Source organism: Andrographis paniculata, unplaced genomic scaffold (genome assembly GCF_009805555.1).
Source record: "Andrographis paniculata isolate CXL003 unplaced genomic scaffold, ASM980555v1 Contig37END, whole genome shotgun sequence".
NCBI classification, from domain to species: domain Eukaryota; kingdom Viridiplantae; phylum Streptophyta; class Magnoliopsida; order Lamiales; family Acanthaceae; genus Andrographis; species Andrographis paniculata.
Window position 1 is genome coordinate 1,776,476 of NW_026137570.1, and position 21,220 is coordinate 1,797,695.

The 21,220-nt window shown below is 28.1% G+C and overlaps 1 protein-coding gene across 4 annotated transcripts in view; it reads right to left on the reverse strand.

Moving 5' to 3' along the window:
• LOC127250735 (flavonoid 3'-monooxygenase CYP75B137-like) overlaps positions 1–17,625 on the reverse strand; it is a 38,311-nt gene extending 20,686 nt beyond the window's left edge. Inside the window, exons 1-3 of one of the 4 annotated variants that reach the window (XM_051274158.1) lie at positions 17,124–17,619; positions 16,104–16,565; positions 15,265–15,951 (exon numbers count right to left, since the gene is read on the reverse strand). In XM_051274158.1, the coding sequence (XP_051130115.1) occupies positions 15,331–15,951; positions 16,104–16,565; positions 17,124–17,555 (1,515 nt within the window). In that variant the 5' untranslated portion in view covers positions 17,556–17,619 and the 3' untranslated portion in view covers positions 15,265–15,330. Of the gene's footprint in view, positions 1–142; positions 605–1,455; positions 1,938–15,264; positions 15,952–16,103; positions 16,566–17,123 lie in introns of those variants that run through there. The other 3 variants (XM_051274162.1, XM_051274163.1, XM_051274160.1) reach the window with 3 other exon arrangements.
• Positions 17,626–21,220: the final 3,595 nt, after the last annotated feature.

The following is a 21,220-nucleotide window of genomic DNA, read 5'->3' on the forward strand; positions in this document are numbered from 1 at the left end:
CAGAATCCACAAGAGTTTGATTAATTTTTCTTGAAAAGAATCAAATAAAAATATATTGATAATTCATGTCTTGATTAATTTAAACTTTCAAATGAGATGATCATTTAATTGCTTTTTTCATTTAATAATGATCAAAGCATACCAATATCAAGGCTTTAAGTTGTGTGTCACTTATCGAATCTTCATCTTTCTCCTTTAACTCTAACAAGATTTGAAGAAAGTCTTTCCTCCCTTTTTCCGTGACACCTTCCGATAACTTCTTCTTATGCTTTTCAATGATATCATTGAGAATTCTATCTATAGCATGCCGATAGCTCTCCATCTGCCTTTTTATTCCTTGAATATCAAGTCCTGCTAGACATGGATAGAAGTCTGAAATATTTGCCTTTCCGAACAAATCAATAAACTTAGGGATAATCGCGCAAAACTTCTTTCCATATATTTCCTCGTCTTCTCCTTCAAGCAATTCACCCCACAGCAAATTAGTTATTACATTCATCTCGGTTTGAAATGCTAGTAAACTAATCTCAACAGCTGCCTTTCCATTCTTGTAAACTTGTTGAATGGCCTTCCTCACCTCGTTCCTTCGAAGAGTGTAAGAGACCTATACAAGAAATAAAATTAAGATGTGAATTTGTGAAGAAATTGACATGAATCACTATGGAAAAAACAAGAAATGGATTAACTTAATAATAGGTTGAGCATTAGAATAGAAACTTCCTTCATATGATTTCGAAATATGACAAGATACTCTGTGTGAAACCAAAACTCTAAATCAAACCTCAATGCCTTGGTTTTGAAATTCTACGTTTTTTTTTTTTTTTTTTTAATAACAGCTTGTGTTTTATGTTATAAATTATAAGTTATAGAGTATTTTATATTATTTCAATACAAGTTGATGAAATTTAATGATATAAATTTTATGTTGGGACTAATTAAGATTACTCTCTTCTCTTTCTTTCCTTTTTTTACTATGTGATCTCATAATTTTAATATAAAAGCATACTAATATTACGTTCGAAACATCGTATTCAACAACTATTTAGCATAAAAATTAAAACACAAACACACACATTAACGAAAAAAAAATAAAAACCAATTGCACACGAAGGAAAGTGTAGAACAAATTAAATACATATATGCCAAATCTTTTGCTATCTTTTTGTAATTTTTCTTTAGTTTCACTAAGTTTAGTTAATCTTCTATAAACGATTTTTATTAATGTATAAAATATATTAACAAAAATATGTGAGAGCAAAATGAATAATAAAAAAAAAAAAAAATCTAAATTATATGGATTAGAAAACTGTGAAGCAAAACTAGCAAGTAATTGAGATAAATGGAGTAATATATACTTCATTCGTGCTAACTCAAAATTATAAATGAGATAAAGTACTATTTTCAAAGAATGTTTACGCATAAAAGACCAAAATTATAGTGATTGTATAACAAAACCTCAAGGCTTCTATTGCTTAGCATCTCGCGCACGAAAACCTTCCTCATCGCCCTCCACTCGGAATTGTTGGGCGACCACGCAATATCCTTCGCGCCATAAGTTGCAACAATGGCAGCAACCGGCGGGGACCTGTTGGAGAAAACGTAATCTTGATCTCGGACAACCTCCTTCACGAGTGACGGAGAATTGATCACAACACAAAGCTTGTTGCCAAGACGAAGCATGTAGATTTCTCCGTACTTGTTCGCGAGTTGGGAGAACTTACGGAGCATATCAGAGCCGATAAATGGGAGATAGCCGAGGATCGGCACACCTCTCGGCCCTGGTGGGAATTTTGCTGCAGATTTGGACAGCAATTTGAAGTAGCAGATCGAAAAAAATACTACAAGAATGGAGACTAATGTAAGAATTGCTTCAGAGAACTGATCCATTCTCTCATTCAAGTTTTGTGTTCTGCAATTCACACAACAAATACCATGTGTATTTAAGCTAATATTTATACCTGTTGAGTGTGTGTGTGTGTTTGTAATATATATTTATGCCCTTTCATTCATCGGACGTCAATTTCAGTCCATTTATTTTTAAATTGACAGTTTTGATTTACGCTCATTAAATTAGTTTAATTATTTTCTTTATTAATTACGGGCTGCGGATCCGATCAGCATGTTACATAAAGGTAATTCAATATATATATTAAATATTATCATAACATATTTATAATATATTATATATTATGTTATAATTCAGCATATGATATCTTATAATACAACATATAGTGTGTTATGTAAAAATATTTGCGGTATGTTTTTAAATGATATGATGATTCGATCAAATCAGTACCATGCTTATTTGATTGGGTTAACACTTGATCTGCGCCCTTAATTAGCATTTTCGTCAAAATGTTAGTAGATATAAATCTTGTCAAATTGTAATCAATTTAAAATTTAGCATCGTACTGAATAGAATATCATAAGCAATTTTTAAAAATAAATAAATAAAACACGATGTTTTTACAAAAATTAAGCCATTTATATTAATATAATAAAAATACAAATACAGCATAAGAACCAAGAGTATATAACATACTACTATAAGAGCACATTATATACTTTTATAAAATACATATTTCAAATATGAACATATAGCATATGCTCTTACACTTTTGATCGGTGTTATTTGAATAAATCAGTCCGATGCTAATTCAAAATCAGCTCCGTAACCGAACGATAGTCATTGCATTTAGTTTTGCATTATTGATAATATATCTTCTTAAAATTTAACTCTCTCCATTCCAAATAATTTGTCCATATTTTCTATTTTCGTCTGTCTCACATAACTTGTCATTTCTATTTTTGGAAATATAATTATGCACTTTAATTGCATTTTAAATTTTAAATTTTATAATTTTCTTAATTTTAATTAAACTATTTATTTATCTTAATCTTAATTTATAATTATTTTTACTAATATACTTCTTAATTACTTACTAATTATACTTTACCTAAATTCCTGTATCTACAGTAATAGTTCCATATTTTCTGAGACCGAGGGAGTAACAATTAAGGACAACGCAATCGATCCGATTAGATAGATATCCCTTTATATATTTGTACTTGTTAAATATTATAGGAATGCTACACGAAACACTTAACGCGTTGTCTTTATTCGTTAAGGATTTCAATAATTGATTAACTCCACATGGGTAACATTTTGGTGTTTACCTACTTCCCTAATAATTGTCATCTCTATTATTAAACTTGAGTTATTTTTAAAAAAATAAAAATAAACAATTGAAGATTTGAGCGAGAGAATCCTAATAATTGTTCTTGAATTATTTTAGGTACATTGTATAATACCCTAGGGTGTTTTAGTATAAATATCTAAAATATTTTGTATTTTAATTTTTTGTGTTAAATTAATTAAAGTATGAAAAAATAAAATTTTTATCTAAAATTGATGTTTGCTTGTAAACATGCACTTAATTAAACAATTCTTTTACAAATGAAATAGGTAAAATATACTCCCTCACTCCACTTACAAAGTTTACATTTATTGTTGGCACGGTGTTTAAAAAATAATAGTATTTTAATTATAGTGAGTAATTAAAAGTAGTGTAATGATATTTTTGTCTTTACTTTTTTGTGTAAAAGTAATGATGTGATGTAAAGTAAGAGTATTTGTGGAAAAAATAGGGTATTTAATGAAATGTTAACTTTGTTATTGGACGTCCCAAAATAGAAATATGTAAACATTGTAAGTGGACGAAGGGAGTATTAAGTAAGTCTTACTCCCTCCGTCCCACATAATTTGTCTCTATTTTCTATTTTCGTCCGTCCCACATAATTTGTCCTTTTCTTTTTTGGAAAATTAATTATACACTTTAATTATATTTTAAAATTTAAAATTTAAATTTTTTAATCTTAATTAAACTGTTTAGTTATCTTAATCTTAATCTATAATTATTTTTACTAATACATTTCTTAATTACTTACTAATTATACTTTACCTAAATTTCCGTGTTTACAGTAATGCACCCATATTACATGGGACGGAGGGAGTATCTTTTTAAAAATGAATTGTAATCCAATTTTTACAAAAGAAAACTATAAAATAAAAAATTGATTATTTATTTACTAATTTATTCTATTCAAAAGACGAGGTAATTTGAATGTAAGGATGAAGTTAAAATATACTACCTCCATCCACCTGAGTTGTCCTGTCTACTGTCTACTTAATATATGGGAATTAGAACTATTATAATTAGTAAATAAGTAAAAATTTTAAAATGTAACTAAAAAATAAATAAACAAATTATATGAGTCTAACCAAAAAAAAAAAAAAATAGACAATTTACGTGGGACTGTATTCAGTTTTAAATTTAGTAGATTTATATTTAAATTTGGTCTTATCCATAGATTAGATTACTTAGATTTATCGAGTCCGTTTTGTATTGCCTATATATAGGTCCCTTATTTTTATGATCAATAATACAGTCTCATTGTTTTTTTCCCCCAAAATTTCAAACATGATATCAGAGCCAAATTCTCTTCGGGTACATCCATGACCTGTTATATCCTGTATATATTTTTATATTTTATTAATGTATTTGCTTCTATCTACGATCATGTTGTCATTTTCATGTCGTTTCCAGTTCTACTATTTTGATCTCTCCATTGACATAATTCTACTTTTAACTCTAATGCTGTTGAGAGTCATGTTTTCGACTCTAACTCTATTGAGAGTGAGTGGGTCTTGTTTCCGACTCTAGCTTTGCTGTGAGCGAGCGAGTCTTGTTTCTGACTCTAGCACCATTGTGAACGCGTGAGTCCTGTTTCCAACTTTGAGTTTTGATTCTGACTCTGATCCAGTGGATGGCTACACCACCTTCGGTCAATTTTGGCAAATTCAAGTTCGTTCATGAAAGATCTCGACTATATTTTTTTCGTTCACTTCTGAAAAACTCAAGTTTGTTTGATCATATCTTGAGTTTGAAGAGGGGTGTTAAAATATATTTAAAAAATATATATTATATTTATAGTAATTATCTTATTTCAAATATTTGTAGGATTCTTGCATTATTTAGATGATTTGTATGTCATTATAAATACGTACGAATTCTTATGATTGAAAGAGAGAATTTTAGTTTCATATTCTAACACCAACTTGAGTTTGATAAGAAAGTTGAATATAGAAGCAAAAAACGCAAATAAAAATAACAGTTTACTTTCCACCGGAGCCGAAAACACGATGACTCTTCACCGAAGTCGAAAATGAGATGAATCTCATCCGGAGTCGAAAACAAGATGACTCTCCATTGGAACCGAAAATGACATGACTCTCCACTGAAGCCGAAAACGACATAATTCTATACCGGAATCGAAAACAACATGACTCTCTTCTAGAGGTAAAAACGATAGGACTCTGAATGGAATCAGATTCAAACGTAGACATATTGCACAGAAAACAGATTGCAGACATCGGACAAATCACAAACAACAAACAGATCGCAGACATCGGACAAATTGCAGAACATATCGAAAACATCAGACATATCACAGAACATATCGTAGATAGTAGATATATCACATCGCAAAAATCGGAAAGATCACATAACAGATCACAAACACCAAACATATCCCAGAATATATCATAGAACAAATCGCAAACATCGGACAAATTGCAGAACAAATAGCAGACATTAGATAGATCTCAGACAAATTTCAGAGACAAAACAGATCGAACATAGGAAACAGACAAACAGTGGACAAATGGCATATTGCAGACCGATTTCAAATCGCATGCAGACAACAGACAAACAACGGACAAATGACATATAACAGATAGATTTCAGAGACAGATAGAGTTGCAAAGACATGATCTCAAAATCACAAAACCTCCGAGTGCAATCCAGGTTGAATGTAACTGGAGAAACATGAGTTGGTAGGCCATATTTACGACATGTGAAAAATAAGCTTTGGTATCATGTCAGAATATAAAACTTAAAATTCTCTCTTTCGATCATAAGAATTCATACATATTTATAATGATTACAAATTATCTAAATAATGAAAATATCCTACAAATCTTTTAAATAAGATAGCTAACATATATATATATATATATAATACTATATATTTTCTAAATATATTTTAACAAGTTGGTATATCCAATCCTCCATTCGGAATCAAAGAATCTTTCCCATCACATTTTTGCTGATGGTACGGTGCATGTTTGAAGGTTGTCTAAACAATTTTTATACTACAATAAATTATTGTTTACTATGAGGTAATGAGATTCGGAATGCCGTGTGTGGCTTTTTACACAATTTTTTTTTTTAAAAAAATATATATATTATACACATTATTTTTATATTATCTATACAATTTTTGTCTCTCATGTTCAAAAAAAAAAAAAAACAAAAAAAAGTCTCTCCAAACCAAACACGTATCCAATTCTTGATTGAGTTAACTCTCGGATCCAAGTTAAGAACCTAAAAACTAATTTAGGGGTGACAATAGATCCGAATACATATTGTTGGACTCGAGGACGCATAGAATATTATCCTTTTTATATTTTCTAAATCTACACTAATTATGACACTACATCGAAGAGACAGAGAATATTATCCTTATTATATTTTTCCAATGCATGCCTACATACTAGGCTTAAAAAACGACAAATAAATAAATTAATTTATTAAACAGCAAAGCCAATAATTATGTAATTATTTTAACTAAAATATTATATATTCTGTACAGATTATTTTAATTTTAGTAAAATATTTGTAGGCCTTCTCAATCAAGTTGTTGATCACGTTTGCCCATTGCTACCTTAAACGGTATTTCAAATAAAAACAAATAAATCTCGTGTAAAAACAAAAACAAAAACAAAAACAAATTTTAAATAAAGAAAATTATATAGCATTTTTATTAAAATGAATGCCGAATAGAATATATTTTAGGAAAATAAATAATATTTTCACCGTTCATTAAATTTGTACATTTTTTTTATTCACAAAAACATATATTATCCATCTATAGTAAAAGAAATTTATATATTTTTTAATTTATATCATGGATATTATATTTATTTACAAATATGTCATAATTATTAGTACACTCAATTTATCAAATTTCTCTTGTTCATTAATTCATATATTTCGCAACATATATATATATTCCAAAATTGGGGGCGAAACCAGAATACGATCAAGGAGGGGCTAATTTTATAATTTTTCAAAATCACATAGTTTATATATATATATATAGATGGTTCCGGTGTACCGAAGATATTGGATCATACCGCATACCAATTTGAGATTATTGGTATGTTAAAAAATATATATGGATACTGTATAAAAAATTATTTATACCAAAAAATTTGTATGACAAAGGTATATACTGATAGGCCTGTCAATGTGTCGAATCCAATCCGAATCCTGATGTTCTAGATTCGTTTCCGACCTCTCATTACAATTTCTGGATCCGGAACCGGATCCAGTCCCATTGGATCCGATTCGGATCTGATCCAATTCTGGGTCTAATATTCAACAAATTATGATTAGATTTTGATTCGGATGAATGGATAAAATTTATTAATATTTGCAAGAAATTAACAATTAAATTAAGTAACATATTTTTTCAATTTAATATAAAGAATTATGTAATTAATAATTATGTCATAATGACAAAGAGAATTTACACTAACATTATATACAGTCGTATAAATATATTACTAACTAATAGAATATATATATATATATAAACATCAGGATCCGGATTAATTTCAGATCAGAACTAGAAATACTAGATCTGGAACGATATAATATGGATCCAGGTCTGAATACGGACCCGGTATCCATATAAGGCTTTGGACCCATGGAAAACATACCGGATTCAATACTAAAATTAAAAATAATAATTTTGGTATCAATATATGAATTATTGGTATATACCGACATACCGAATACCAAAATATCAAAACATTATACGATATTTTAAGTATATATCGAAATAGCAAAATAATATATATATATATACTGAAAATATTAAATTGTATTCTATCATTGTACCGCAAAAAATTTGGTATAATATGATATCGTATCATATTTTCAACATTCCAAAATTTTAACATTTTCAATAATAAAAAATAAATATAAATTTTGGATATACTAAAAAGCTAGGATATACTATCTTAGTTCCAATCCAAAATACTTATTTTACAATCTCATTTAAAAGTATCTTTTTCTTTGATACACTAAATACTAAAATACCTTTAATTTTTATTTAAATTACAAACGTATAATTATACATATAATTACATTATATATAAAATTAAAGGGTAAAAATATCAAAAACTATTATATATTTTTCATAACTAATAAAATATTATTATTTCTTAATTTATTATAAAATTTCAAAATACCCTTTTAAGTTGGGATGAAAAAAATACAAATGTTTTTAAAATACAGAAACTTTAATATTTTTTAATCATTTATTTACCTTATATAATTTTTAAAAATAAATAAATTATAATGAAATAATAGGGGTAGGTGGGGGAGGGAGGCCCTTTGTCCCCACATAGTTCCGTCATTGGCCACAATAATATTATATTTTTTAAAACATATATCTAACTCATACGAGCAAATTTTTCTTAGACGGAGGTGATATATTTTAAGGTGGCTGATTTTAGAATACCGCTTATCGGAAGTGGGCACTGGTAAACCCCCGATCGAACCTAATACCTTACAAATCAGGTTCGATGGAAAAGTCACACTAGGTGAACCATATATGGCAGGTGACTTGAGGCGTCAAGGGTTTGAACCCATGACCTTCCAACCCCTACACCACCAGGCACGAGTTGCGCATTAATATGGATTCGTCTGTTGAGATATTTTAGATATTCAGTTTTAGATTTAGTAGATTTATATATAGATTTGGTCTTATTCATATATTAGATTATTAGATTTGAGTCTATCGAGTCTATTTTGTATTGACTATATATAGACTCGATGATCAATAAGACAATCTCATTATTTTTCCCCAAAATTTCTAACATGGTATCGGAGCCTATTTTTCTCATGCCGTAGATATAGCCTACCAACCTGTGTTTCCCCGGGTATATTCAACCTGGATTATACCCGGAGGTCTTGTGATTTTGAGATCATGTATTTGCAAGTTGTCTTTCTGCAAATCTGTCTCGTTTTATCTCCGATCTGTCATCTGTCTGCTGCTTATCTGTTGCCTGTGTGCAATCTGAAATCTTCGCTACTTGTCTGTTGCCTGCAGCGTGCGATCTGTCATCTGTCGTTGTCTGTCTGTTGCTGCGTGCGATCTGCCATCTGTCGTTGCCTGTCTGTTGCCTGCATGAGATCTACCATCTTTCGTTGTTTATTTGTTGCCGGAAATTTGTCTATGATCTGCCATCTGTCTGTTGTTTGTCTGTTGCCTGCGTGCGATCTGATCTGTCTGATGTTTGCGATTTGTCTGTTTTCGGCTCCGGTGGAGTCATGTCGTTTTCGGCTTCAGTGGAGTCATGTCGTTTTAGGCTCCGGTGGAGTCATCTCGTTTTTCAGCTCCGGTGGAGTCATCTTATTTTCGGTTCCGGTGGAGTCATGTCGTTTTCGACGGCTCCGGTGAAGTCATGTCGTTTTCGGCTCCGGTAGAGTCATCTTGTTTTCGGCTCTGGTGGAGAGTCATCTCGTGTTCGACTTCGGTGGAGTCATCTCGTTTTCGGCTCCAGTTGAGTCATATTGTTTTCGGCTCCGGTGGAGTCATCTCGTTTTTTGCTAATTTTATTTATGTTTTTTTTTTTGAGTTTATATTCAAATTTCTCATCAAATTCAAGTTGGTTTCTGTTATACCACTTGAGTTTGAGGGGGATGTTGAGATATTTTAGATATTCAGTTTTAGATTTAGTAGATTTATATCTAGATTTGGTTTTATTCATATATTAGATTATTAGATTTGAGTCTATCGAGTCTATTTTGTATTGCCTATATATAGACTCCTTATTTTGACGATCAATAAGACAATTTCGTTATTTTCCCCCAAAATTTTTAACATCGTCGAAAAAATTGCAAAGTTATACGTTTATGATTAATTGTCACTGTCCTGTATATTATTAAAATTGTGTTTAGGCCCTTTTATAAAATACAAATAACAAAAGTGATAATCAACCATAATTATTACAGGATTAAATTGACAATTTTTGTCCTGATTCGTCAAAGCTTATGTATCATAAACAACCATGGGCATTCTTCAGCAACGTAAGACCAAAATGAGGTATTTGATCTCGTTAGTGTACTAAATTCAATCATTTTTAGTACTAAAATGACAATAAAATCAGGTCTAAAAGAATTCTCAGATGGATCACGTGCCAACATGTTAACTAATCGATTATCATAAATTGATCGAATTTCGCTGTCTTTTTCTTATATAGTACCTCTAAAAGACATGTGTTCAAAAGGAGTTTAAGAATTCATTTTCTTTTTATATGTGTTAAATGATATATCGAAATGACCGTCTCACCTAAAAGTTTAAGCTTGTACGGATACGCTTCTTTAATTATTTTTCTAACATAGGAGAGTCTCCAACAATAAGGGTTAAAATACTACCTCCGTCCGGCTCCAAGGGTCTCATTTATTTTTTGCGTGTTTATTTTTTAATATTAATTATTATATCAAAACATTGTACAAATTAAGAAAAAATTGCAAAAATAAAATTTTATAAATACTAATATAAAGATATTTATATAAAATTTTACAAATATAAAAATATTTTTAATTTTAAGTATAATGACGCAAAAGGTAAATGTGACTCTTAGTGGCGGACGAAGAAATTAACTTTTTTAAGAGGTTTTTTGTTGTTGTTAAATTCAGCACTTGTGCTTATGGTTATATTAATAATGATTAAGATATTGGTATGGTACTGATGCTTTGTAGGATTAACACCCTGCTGAATAATTGTAGGTTGAACTATCGATCTACCCAAATATTAATCATGCAGTTGATATTAAATTTTTAGTAATTGAAAATTTTAATTTTAATTTTAATTTTAATTTTTTATGGTTTTTAATTAAAGAAATTAATTATATTAATTAACAAACCGATTTTCATGTTGAATACATCAAATTAGTATGGTGTTGATTTGATTGAACCAACACATTTTACCGAACTAGCAAGCACATGTCTGACTACAAATGATAATACAATATAAAACATATTCTGACCGCACGTGATATAATTTTCTATAGTATAATATATTATTGATTACAGTATAATAAATAGTGTAACTAAAATGTATATGTACATATTATTTTATTTTATTAAATTATTTGTGTTATTAAATAAACAACGTTGTTGAAAAGATCTACCATTGCTATTTTGTATAATATTTTTTAATAAAAATTAAATAGTGAACATCACATTTTTTTTTAAAAAAAAAGTTTTGTGTAATATGTAAATTAAAAATAATTATTGAATATAATACATTTTAGGATAAGTGCTAGAAAATAAGTGTTCGAAATCCCCTCGAACTGCCAATGAAGCGGTCAACTCCTCCGAGTAAATGTGTAGTGGAATCATAAATTACACATAAAAAATACAATTGTTACACATGATAAACTCGTTGTAATAATAACTCAGTGTCAATATAATCAAGGACGGAACTACACTAGGGCTTGGGGGGTCAATTAACCCCCCAAGTCAATTTTTATGATTTTTTTAGTATTAAAAATATTAATTTTTATGTATTTATATACAATTTGCATATTAAATAAATTATAACATTTTGCCTCTCCGAAATTTAGATGCTAGTTTCGTCAGTGAATATAATGAATGTAAATGTAGTAAAAGTCTAAATGACACAATTAGTTTGACGACCCAATTCAGTAATCGAACTATCTTTAGGATACCAATTTAGGAATTAGTCCACCATTACCTTTCACCATGTTACAAAGACTAAAAACACCAACAAGTCCGATTAAAAAAAAAAGAAGAAGAAGAAAACACCAACAATCACCCAAAACAACTAGTCACTGCAATGCATCGCAATAATAACACCAGCAGATATCCTATTTACCCGAGAGTAAGAGTGTCTTCAAGATTTTTTACATCTCCAATTGGATCTTCGCTTTCTTTTTCTTCCATTAGACTTCCGATCACTTTGGAAGTGTTAGAACATCTTCAACCCGGGGAGAATGAGATTACCACGTTCGAGAGCGTTTTGAATTCTTTCTCTTACCGCAATTTTCACTCAAACTCGTCTCTCTCGCCGCCAAACCAACATAATTAGTTGGTCTTTTTGTCATCAAGGTTAACTATATTTTTCAAGCCATAAAAACCTCTTGCACTAAAATTGTATGGAGTCTCTTCTTTGCATATTAGACAAGGCATTGATCACAACAATGTCAATCTTGTCTCTTCTAGGCCAAGCTGAGATAGGACAAAAAAAATGTCTCGAACAAATTCATCATCATTGTAGACACTCTACACTATATACACACTATGTATTGTCTTAATGTTTTTGTGCAATTCCGACAATCTGAAACATGGTGCGCGCAGTTTTGTATCATATGTCAAAATTGATACTCCTTCCGTCCCAGATACTGTGTCTGCTACACTGTAGACACGGTATCGAGGGGTGTAATTATTAGATAATTAAGAATGTATTAGTGAAAATAATTATCCTATAATATAAATAATTATAAATTAAGATTAAGATAACTAATTAATTTAATTAAAATTAAAAAAAAATAAAATTAAAAAATTTAAAATGAGATTAAAGTGTGTAATCATTTTCCAAAAAAGGAAAGTGACATGGTATGTGGGACGGACAGAAACGACAACGTGGACATGATATGTGGGACGGACAGAAACGACAACGTGGACATGGTATTTGGGAGAGAGGGAGTAATATTTTAATAAATTGGAGAGTGCATATTTTTGGAAGAACGGTATATTCTAAAGAAGAAGTAAATAAATAAATATTGAGTGTCATTTTTAAATAAAAAGAAAGTAAATTCTTATGTAATATTTTAAATTTTATAAAAAGAACATTAAATACTATATATTTTGATATATATAATAAGTGATCCGGTTCAATTTTAGAGCACCAGCCACGCCCAGCTTTATATACAGGTTGGGTTGTGCATGGCTCGGCCTGATTATTTAAAATTATATATATTTTAAATTAAATACTTTTTTTTATATATATTAATAAATTATTAAATAAATATAACGAAATTCGAACAAATGCAGGATGTGCAGCTCTACTTCATTGTTTTCAAACTCTGAAATTAAAATCATCAAGTCAAGTGGACATCTATTTAAATTATTTATTATATAAAAAAATAAAGTTTAATTTATGTATCTAAACTAATATAATTTATTTCTAACAAAAAAATTACATAGAATATAACTGTATAAATTCAAAACAAACTTAGGTTGTGTTTGTTTCGGGGTTTGGATTTTGAGTTAGGATTTGAATAGTAAAAATTTTGAATTTGCAATAGTTGTATGATGTGATATAAATAGGTATTGATGCGATGTTTTGAATGTAAAATTGATTTTTAGTATAATATAAAAAATAAAAAATAGATGTTTGATTTAATATTTTTGGGAGAAAAATATTGGATGAATAGTAAAATTTTGTCAAAATCCTACAAACGAACACACCCTTAGTAAATTTTTTAAATTTTTTTTTAAAAAAAATGGTCCAGTTTCAAATTGAATTGTGCTCGGCCCTATATTTTTAGGCCCAATTTGAAATCTGGCAAGGCCTATACGTCATGAAATCAAAATCAGACTAGATTTACCCGGCACGAAAAAATTGGGCCGGCCCAATTTTGTCGACTCTAATTTTGTTTACATGCACAAGTCATGTGCTTGCGAACATAAATTCTCATATATATATATATATATATATATTCAATTGTGATTTGTCCCTGTTATAAAAATGTAAATGATGAACTAATCATAATTACATAACTAAATTTACGATTTTTCCTGATTCGCCAGTCCTAATATACACACAAACATGTTTTTTCCTTAAGATTCTTCTCTTCGTCAATGTCTTTTTTTTGAAAAAAAAATAAAATAAAGGAAGCAAAAAATTTCCAAAATTATATATGCTCTAGCCGATCTTTATATTTGAATCCCTAAAATCGCTTATCATATACTTCTTTCATCTGTCAAATTTACAAATACAAGGCTTGACACAAAGAGTTAAAAAGTAGTATATATATTAATGTTTGAATCCCTAAAATCGCTTATCATATACTTCTTTCATCTGTCAAATTTACAAATACAAGGCTTGACACAAAGAGTTAAAAAGTAGTATATATATTAATGTTTAAATCCCTAAAATCGCTTATCATATACTTCTTTCATCTGTCAAATTTACAAATACAAGGCTTGACACAAAGAGTTAAAAAGTAGTATATATATTAATGTTTGAATCCCTAAAATCGCTTATCATATACTTCTTTCATCTGTCAAATTTACAAATACAAGGCTTGACACAAAGAGTTAAAAAGTAGTATATATATTAATGTTTAAATCCCTAAAATCGCTTATCATATACTTCTTTCATCTGTCAAATTTACAAATACAAGGCTTGACACAAAGAGTTAAAAAGTAGTATATATATTAATGTTTGAATCCCTAAAATCGCTTATCATATACTTCTTTCATCTGTCAAATTTACAAATACAAGGCTTGACACAAAGAGTTAAAAAGTAGTATATATATTAATGTCAAAGTAGATAAAGTATACAAGCTATATGGGGATATTTGGATAATTTATTACGAAGTGTAATTAATTGATAGTTTATTTCTAATTTTACCGACAATAATAAAAATTTTAAATATGTATCAAAATTTATGAATAACATTAAAGTGTATAATATACTTTTTTTTTTCTTTTTTCTTTTGGTGTTTTTGGTATACATTTAAGTTTGGTGAACATATTTACTAAATTGGAGAGTGAATAGCTTTGAAAGGGCAATCTTGTGATTGAACCTTGGTATATTATTTTGAATTTGAAGGGTAGATTGATCTCTTTGTTGCTCATATTTTTTAAAAAAATTGTTGTAGTTGAGAGGTGTCAATTTACTTCGAGTTTATATACATACATGTATATATATATATATATTTATGAATACTATTTAATCTCTATTTTTCATAAATATATATATTATGCATATTTATACAATTTTATATTCAAATCTATTTCACTTCAAAAACATTGAAACTATAAAATATAAATATATATATATATATATATAAAACACAAACTAAGCAAACCCCATATTAATTAGTTGAAAATATTAGTACACATGAAAATGAAAATGCAAATAGTTTGTTAGTTGATATTTTACAAATATAAGTTCGAATCGAACAATCGAGCATTAGGAATGGCAACGAGGGGAACACTCTTCCTCAATATCATCCCGAATGCCTCCGACATATCAAGTTTCTGATCGTTCGGTAATTTCCAATCAAATGAATGCACAAGTGAAGCTAGAAAATACATTAGCATTCTCTCCGCCAAGGGTAGGCCAGCGCACATCCGTCTCCCCGATCCAAATGGAAGATAATGAAAACTATTACCACTAAAATCACATCCGTTGTCTAGAAATCTCTCGGGCTTGAACTCCAGTGGACTATTCCAATAACGAGGATCCTTTTGGATGTAGGCAGCATTTATGAAAACCATAGTGTCCTTCGGGATGGTATATCCCCCGACTATGGAAGATTGGGATGGAGATCTTGGGACCAAAAGGGGTATTGCCGGATGTAGGCGTAATGTTTCTTTGACAACAGCATCTAAGTACTTTAGTTTAGGCAAGTGGTGTTCTTCGACAATGTTATCTAATCCTACAACCTCGGATAACTCCTTTTGCGCCTTCTCCATCACCATAGGGTTTTTCATAAGCTCAGCCATTGCCCACTCCATTGTAGTCGCAGTTGTATCGGTTCCACCAGCAACAATATCCTACAAAATCAACTAGAGTTTGATTAAATTTTTCTTGAAGGAATAATGCAACAATATATTGATAATTCATGTTTTGATTAATTTAAACTTTCAAATGAGACGGTCATTTAATTTAAATTTTTTTTTTCTTAACTAGTCATGATCGAACATACCAATATCAAGGCTTTGAGTTGTGTGTCACTTATCGAATCTTTGTCTTTCTCCATTAACTCTAACAAGATTTGAAGAAAGTCCTTCTTCCCTTCTTCCATGACACCTTCCGATAACTTCTTCTTATGCTTTTCAATGATATCATTGAGAATCCTATCTATAATTCCCCGATAGCTCTCCATCTGTCTTTTTATTCCCTGAATATCGAGTCCTGCCAGAAATGGATAGAAGTCTGAAATATTTGTCTTCCCGAACAAATCAACAAACTTAGGGATAATCGCGCGAAACTTCTTTCCAAATATTTCCTTGTCTTCTCCTTGAAGCAATTCACCCCACAACAAATTAGTTATTACATTCAGCTCGGTTTGAAATGCTATTAAACTAATCTCAACAGCTGCCTTCCCATTCTTGGAAACTCGTTGAATGGCCTTCCTCACCTCGTTCTTTCGAAGAGTGTAAGAAAGCTACACATGAAATAAAATTAAGATGCGACTTTGTGAAGATATTGACATGAATCGTGGTGGAAAAAAAAATGGAGGAAAATAATAATAGGTTGACCATTAGAATAGAAAAACTTCCTTCATAGTATTATTTTGAAATATTACAAGATACTTTGTGCGAAACCAAAACTCTAAATCAAACCTAATAGCCTTGGTTTTGAAATTGTACATATATATATATTTTTTATAATACAGCTTGTGTTTTTAGAATCCATAAAAATCTCATATCATAATCAGAAATTTTATACTATAAATTTTGTTAACAATTTTAGAAAAGGATCCAACAAAAACCATAGATTGTTGAATAAATTAAAATTTCAAAAACTTTTTAAAATTTGAATTGAATAATTGAGATAAATGAAGTATTGTAGATATAAGATGCAATTTTCTCAAGTAAGTAGCAATATCATATAGAAAATAATCACACGTAAGTATTACACACAATATTAGAATTATTAGAGCGCGACGACGAGTGAGATAAAATACTATTCCCAAAGAATTAATGACTATGTATAACAAAACCTCAAGGCTTCTATTGCTTAGCATCTCGCGCACAAAAACCTTCCTCAACGCCCTCCACTCGGAGTTGTTGGGCGACCACGCAATATCCTTCGCGCCATAAGTCCCGATAAAGGCAGCAACCGGCGGGGACCTGTTGGAGAAAACATTGTCTTGATCTCGGACAACCTCCTTCACCAGTGACGGAGAATTGATGACAACACAAAGCTTGTTGCCAAGACGAAGCATGTAAATTTCTCCGTACTTGCTCGCGAGTTGGGAGAACTTACTGAGCATATCAGCGCCAATGAACGGGAGATAGCCGAGGATCGGCACACCCCATGGCCCTGGAGGGGATTTTGCTGCAGATTTTGACAGAAATTTGAAGTAGCAGATCGAAGAAACTACTACAAGAATCGAGACTAATGTAAGAATTGCTTGAGAGAATTGATCCATTCTCTCATTCAAGTTTTTTTAGTTTTGCAATTTACACAACAAATAACATGTGTATTTAAGCTAATATTTGATCCACTTGAATTATTTCCAATTTTTTACAATTTTCTTAGACTAGGACTTATCAAACTCTGCATTAAATTAAGCATTTGTAATAATATTTTTCTAATTAAATCATTAGGGGTGGTAGTTATTTAATTCTAAAATTGTATCTATATAATACACAATTTTGAAAAAAAAAAAAAAAAAAAAAAGTTAAAATAATTAGGTGGGCCCAATATTCTTGGGCCTCCCCGGGCTACGCCACTAATGCTTGTACCTAATCATATTATTATTTGAAGAAGGTTTCAACGACAATATTATTTTATATATTTTTTTTGTCTTATTTATTTTGTCATTTCTAGAGGTTCATATCTCATTATACTTTTTTTATTTTGAAAAAATAATAAACTTTAATTATATTTAAAAATTTTAATACTAATTAAATAGAAATGACGATTATTGCAAATGCATACAATATTTTTTTTTGCTAACAAGATAAATAAAAAAAAAAATAGATATACCAAGATAATATTTTGCAATTTTATCTCCATATATATATATTATTTTAATGTCAAAGTACAAAAGTTATATGGTCATATTTTGAAAAATTCATTGGATGATGTATTTAATTGATAGTGTACATGTGATATTTCTTTTGATTTTGTATTTGAAATTAAAATAATATTTGATACGATATTTTGTGATAAATATATATATATATATATTTTCCATCCCACTTAAATATATTTCTTTAAAGTTTTGTAATAGATTAATAAATAATATTATTTTATTGTTTAGTGGAAGTATGTAGGATGTTTTTGACATTTTTTTTAAAAGGTAACGACATTTGTGTAATATATTATGAGTTGTAAGAGTATTTTTAATGTTAGGTAGATCGTACAATTACTAAAAAATAAAATAAATACTTTGTTATAGGATAGTCTAAAATGAAAAAATGAATAATTTGTCAACGGACGGAGGAGTATAAGAATTTCACTATATATATATATATTGATGGGAAAATGCAATTGTTTTACAAGAATATAAAGAAGTATCATAAATTATGTGTAAATAAACTATAAAATATTATTTACTTCTTTGAAAGAATATGAGGAATGATAAAGAATCATATATGTACATAAACTATGAAAGATAAGATATTTTTCACATGGAAAACTCTTCAAGATAAAGGGAAAAAAAAAAAAAAAACACTAGGGATCGTCCAGATCAAAGTAGAATATTTATTACAATCAAATTAAATATAAGATATTTTCAAAATTGCATATAAAAACATTCAATCACCACTCAATCAACAAACGAAAAACTACAAATTAAAAAAAAAAAAAAAAATTAAGATCAACAAAAATAAATCTAAAAACTTTATCACATTATGTAAATTTCGGATCACATTATAGACATCCAATCAAACATCCACCGTTGAATTGAAAACGCAACGAATTACGAACACTTAATGTAAATTTTAGCTTGATCTGACGGTGAACAAAACAGTGATTGCCATTTTTCCGAACCAGGGTAGTGTTGGACAAAAATATCAATGTAATTTTTGTTGTGAACAATTTTAGCTTGATTATTTGACTTAATCTTTCAAGTATATATATATATGAAAACTTAATTTTATTCATATTTTGGTTATTTATTATCCCAATAAATTTTATTTTTATTATATTATTTATTATTCTAACAAATTTAATTTATTCTCCTAATTCAATATTTAAAAAATAAAATAAAATAAAACTCAAAAAAAAATTGTGACTGAGAAATTGAAATCCCTTGTCAAATATATATACTAGTTTGTAACCTATGCTATGTACGAATTATTTTTATATTAAATTATATACTATTAATTAAATAGTTTTTTTATAATACATATAAAATATATTATTGAATCAAATCAATTTGAAAGATAAAATACACAATGAAATTTTAAAACAAAAATAATATGTAGAAAGATAAGAATAACAAAATAGACAATTAAAAAGATTTGAAATTCGAACATAATTTTTCATTCTGATTAAGTATTTATTTTTTCTAATTAATTTGATTTCAATAATTATATTATAGTATATTTTTCAATTTTGTAGATTATATTTAAATTTGAAATCTTTTATTTGAAAGAATATTTGAAGAATCCATAGAAAAAATTATATAGTAAGTTTTAATATATAAAATATTTATTTGTATTTATTACTTTTATTCTTATTGTTTATATATTTTTTAATTGATTTGATTTTAAATATTATATTAAAATATTTTTCTCTATTTTTGTAGATTATATGTTAATTTTGAGTCTTTTTATTTAAAAGGATATTAGAGAAATTCATACAGGAAATTATGATAAATTTTAGTAATATATAAAAAATTTGTTTTTATTTTAGTACTTTTATTATTATTTTGTATCTATTTTTTAATTTCTTTTTTTATTATTTTTATTTTTTACTAATTAATTATTATTTATATATATTTTTCTAATTGATTTGATTCTGAATATTACTATTCTAATATGATTTTTTATTTTTTTTGTCTTTCAAAAAATTAAATATATTCAAATTTGAGTCTTTTGTTATATGAACTGTAATTAATATTTTTAATCGATAAAAAATAAAATGCGATAAGAAATCGAGATTTTATTCATCGATAGGTACAAATTTTTTTAATTTTATTTTAAATTTTAATTTAAGAGTTATTATGAATAATTATTTTTCATCTCGATTATATTTGAGTTTAAATTAAAATAATTAAGAAACTTTAGTTCACTTGAGTTTAAATTAAAATACTATATTTAAGAAACTTTAGTTCACTTGCTTAATATTCTTTATTTGGTTAAGTTACTGTATTTTTTATTTTTTATTTTTTATTTGTAGTTTCTTTTTTATATAAAATAATTTTAGTATTTTTATATAAAATTTTATTGTCAAAATAAAATTTATTATTTTAAAATATCAAATTAAATGAAATATCACATTATATAATCACTTGTGCATAGCATGGATTATAAACTAGTAGATATATATAGATATGATATACTCCCTTCGTCCACAAACTAATGTCTTACTTTCCTATTTGGGACGTCCAATAACTATTGTCCTATTTCTTTTTTAAACACAAATTTTACATTTTTACCTTTCATTCATTTATTACTTTTAATCTCTACCGTACAATTAAGGGTAAATTTGTCAATTCATAACAAAAAGACAATCACCTAAAAAACCGTACAAATATACTTTAGGATAATAGAAATTGGACGGAGGGAGTATGATATAATTATATATATATATATTCATATGATATAATCTGATATATATATATATAGTATTTTCATATGATTAATACAATTCATTTTATTATTTTCTTTTATAATATAATATTTTATATGATACCTAATACACTAAAAAATGGAAAAATAAACAAATTAAATTTATTAAACAGAAAGTCAATGTTAATGTAATTATTGTAACTAAATTATATTATCATATACGTACACATTATTTTTATTTTAATATATTATTTATGTGCCTTCCCATCACCGTAGGATTGTTGATGAGATCTGCATTTGCTACTTAATTTCTACAATATTTTAAATGATAAAAAATTTAGTAATAATGTTA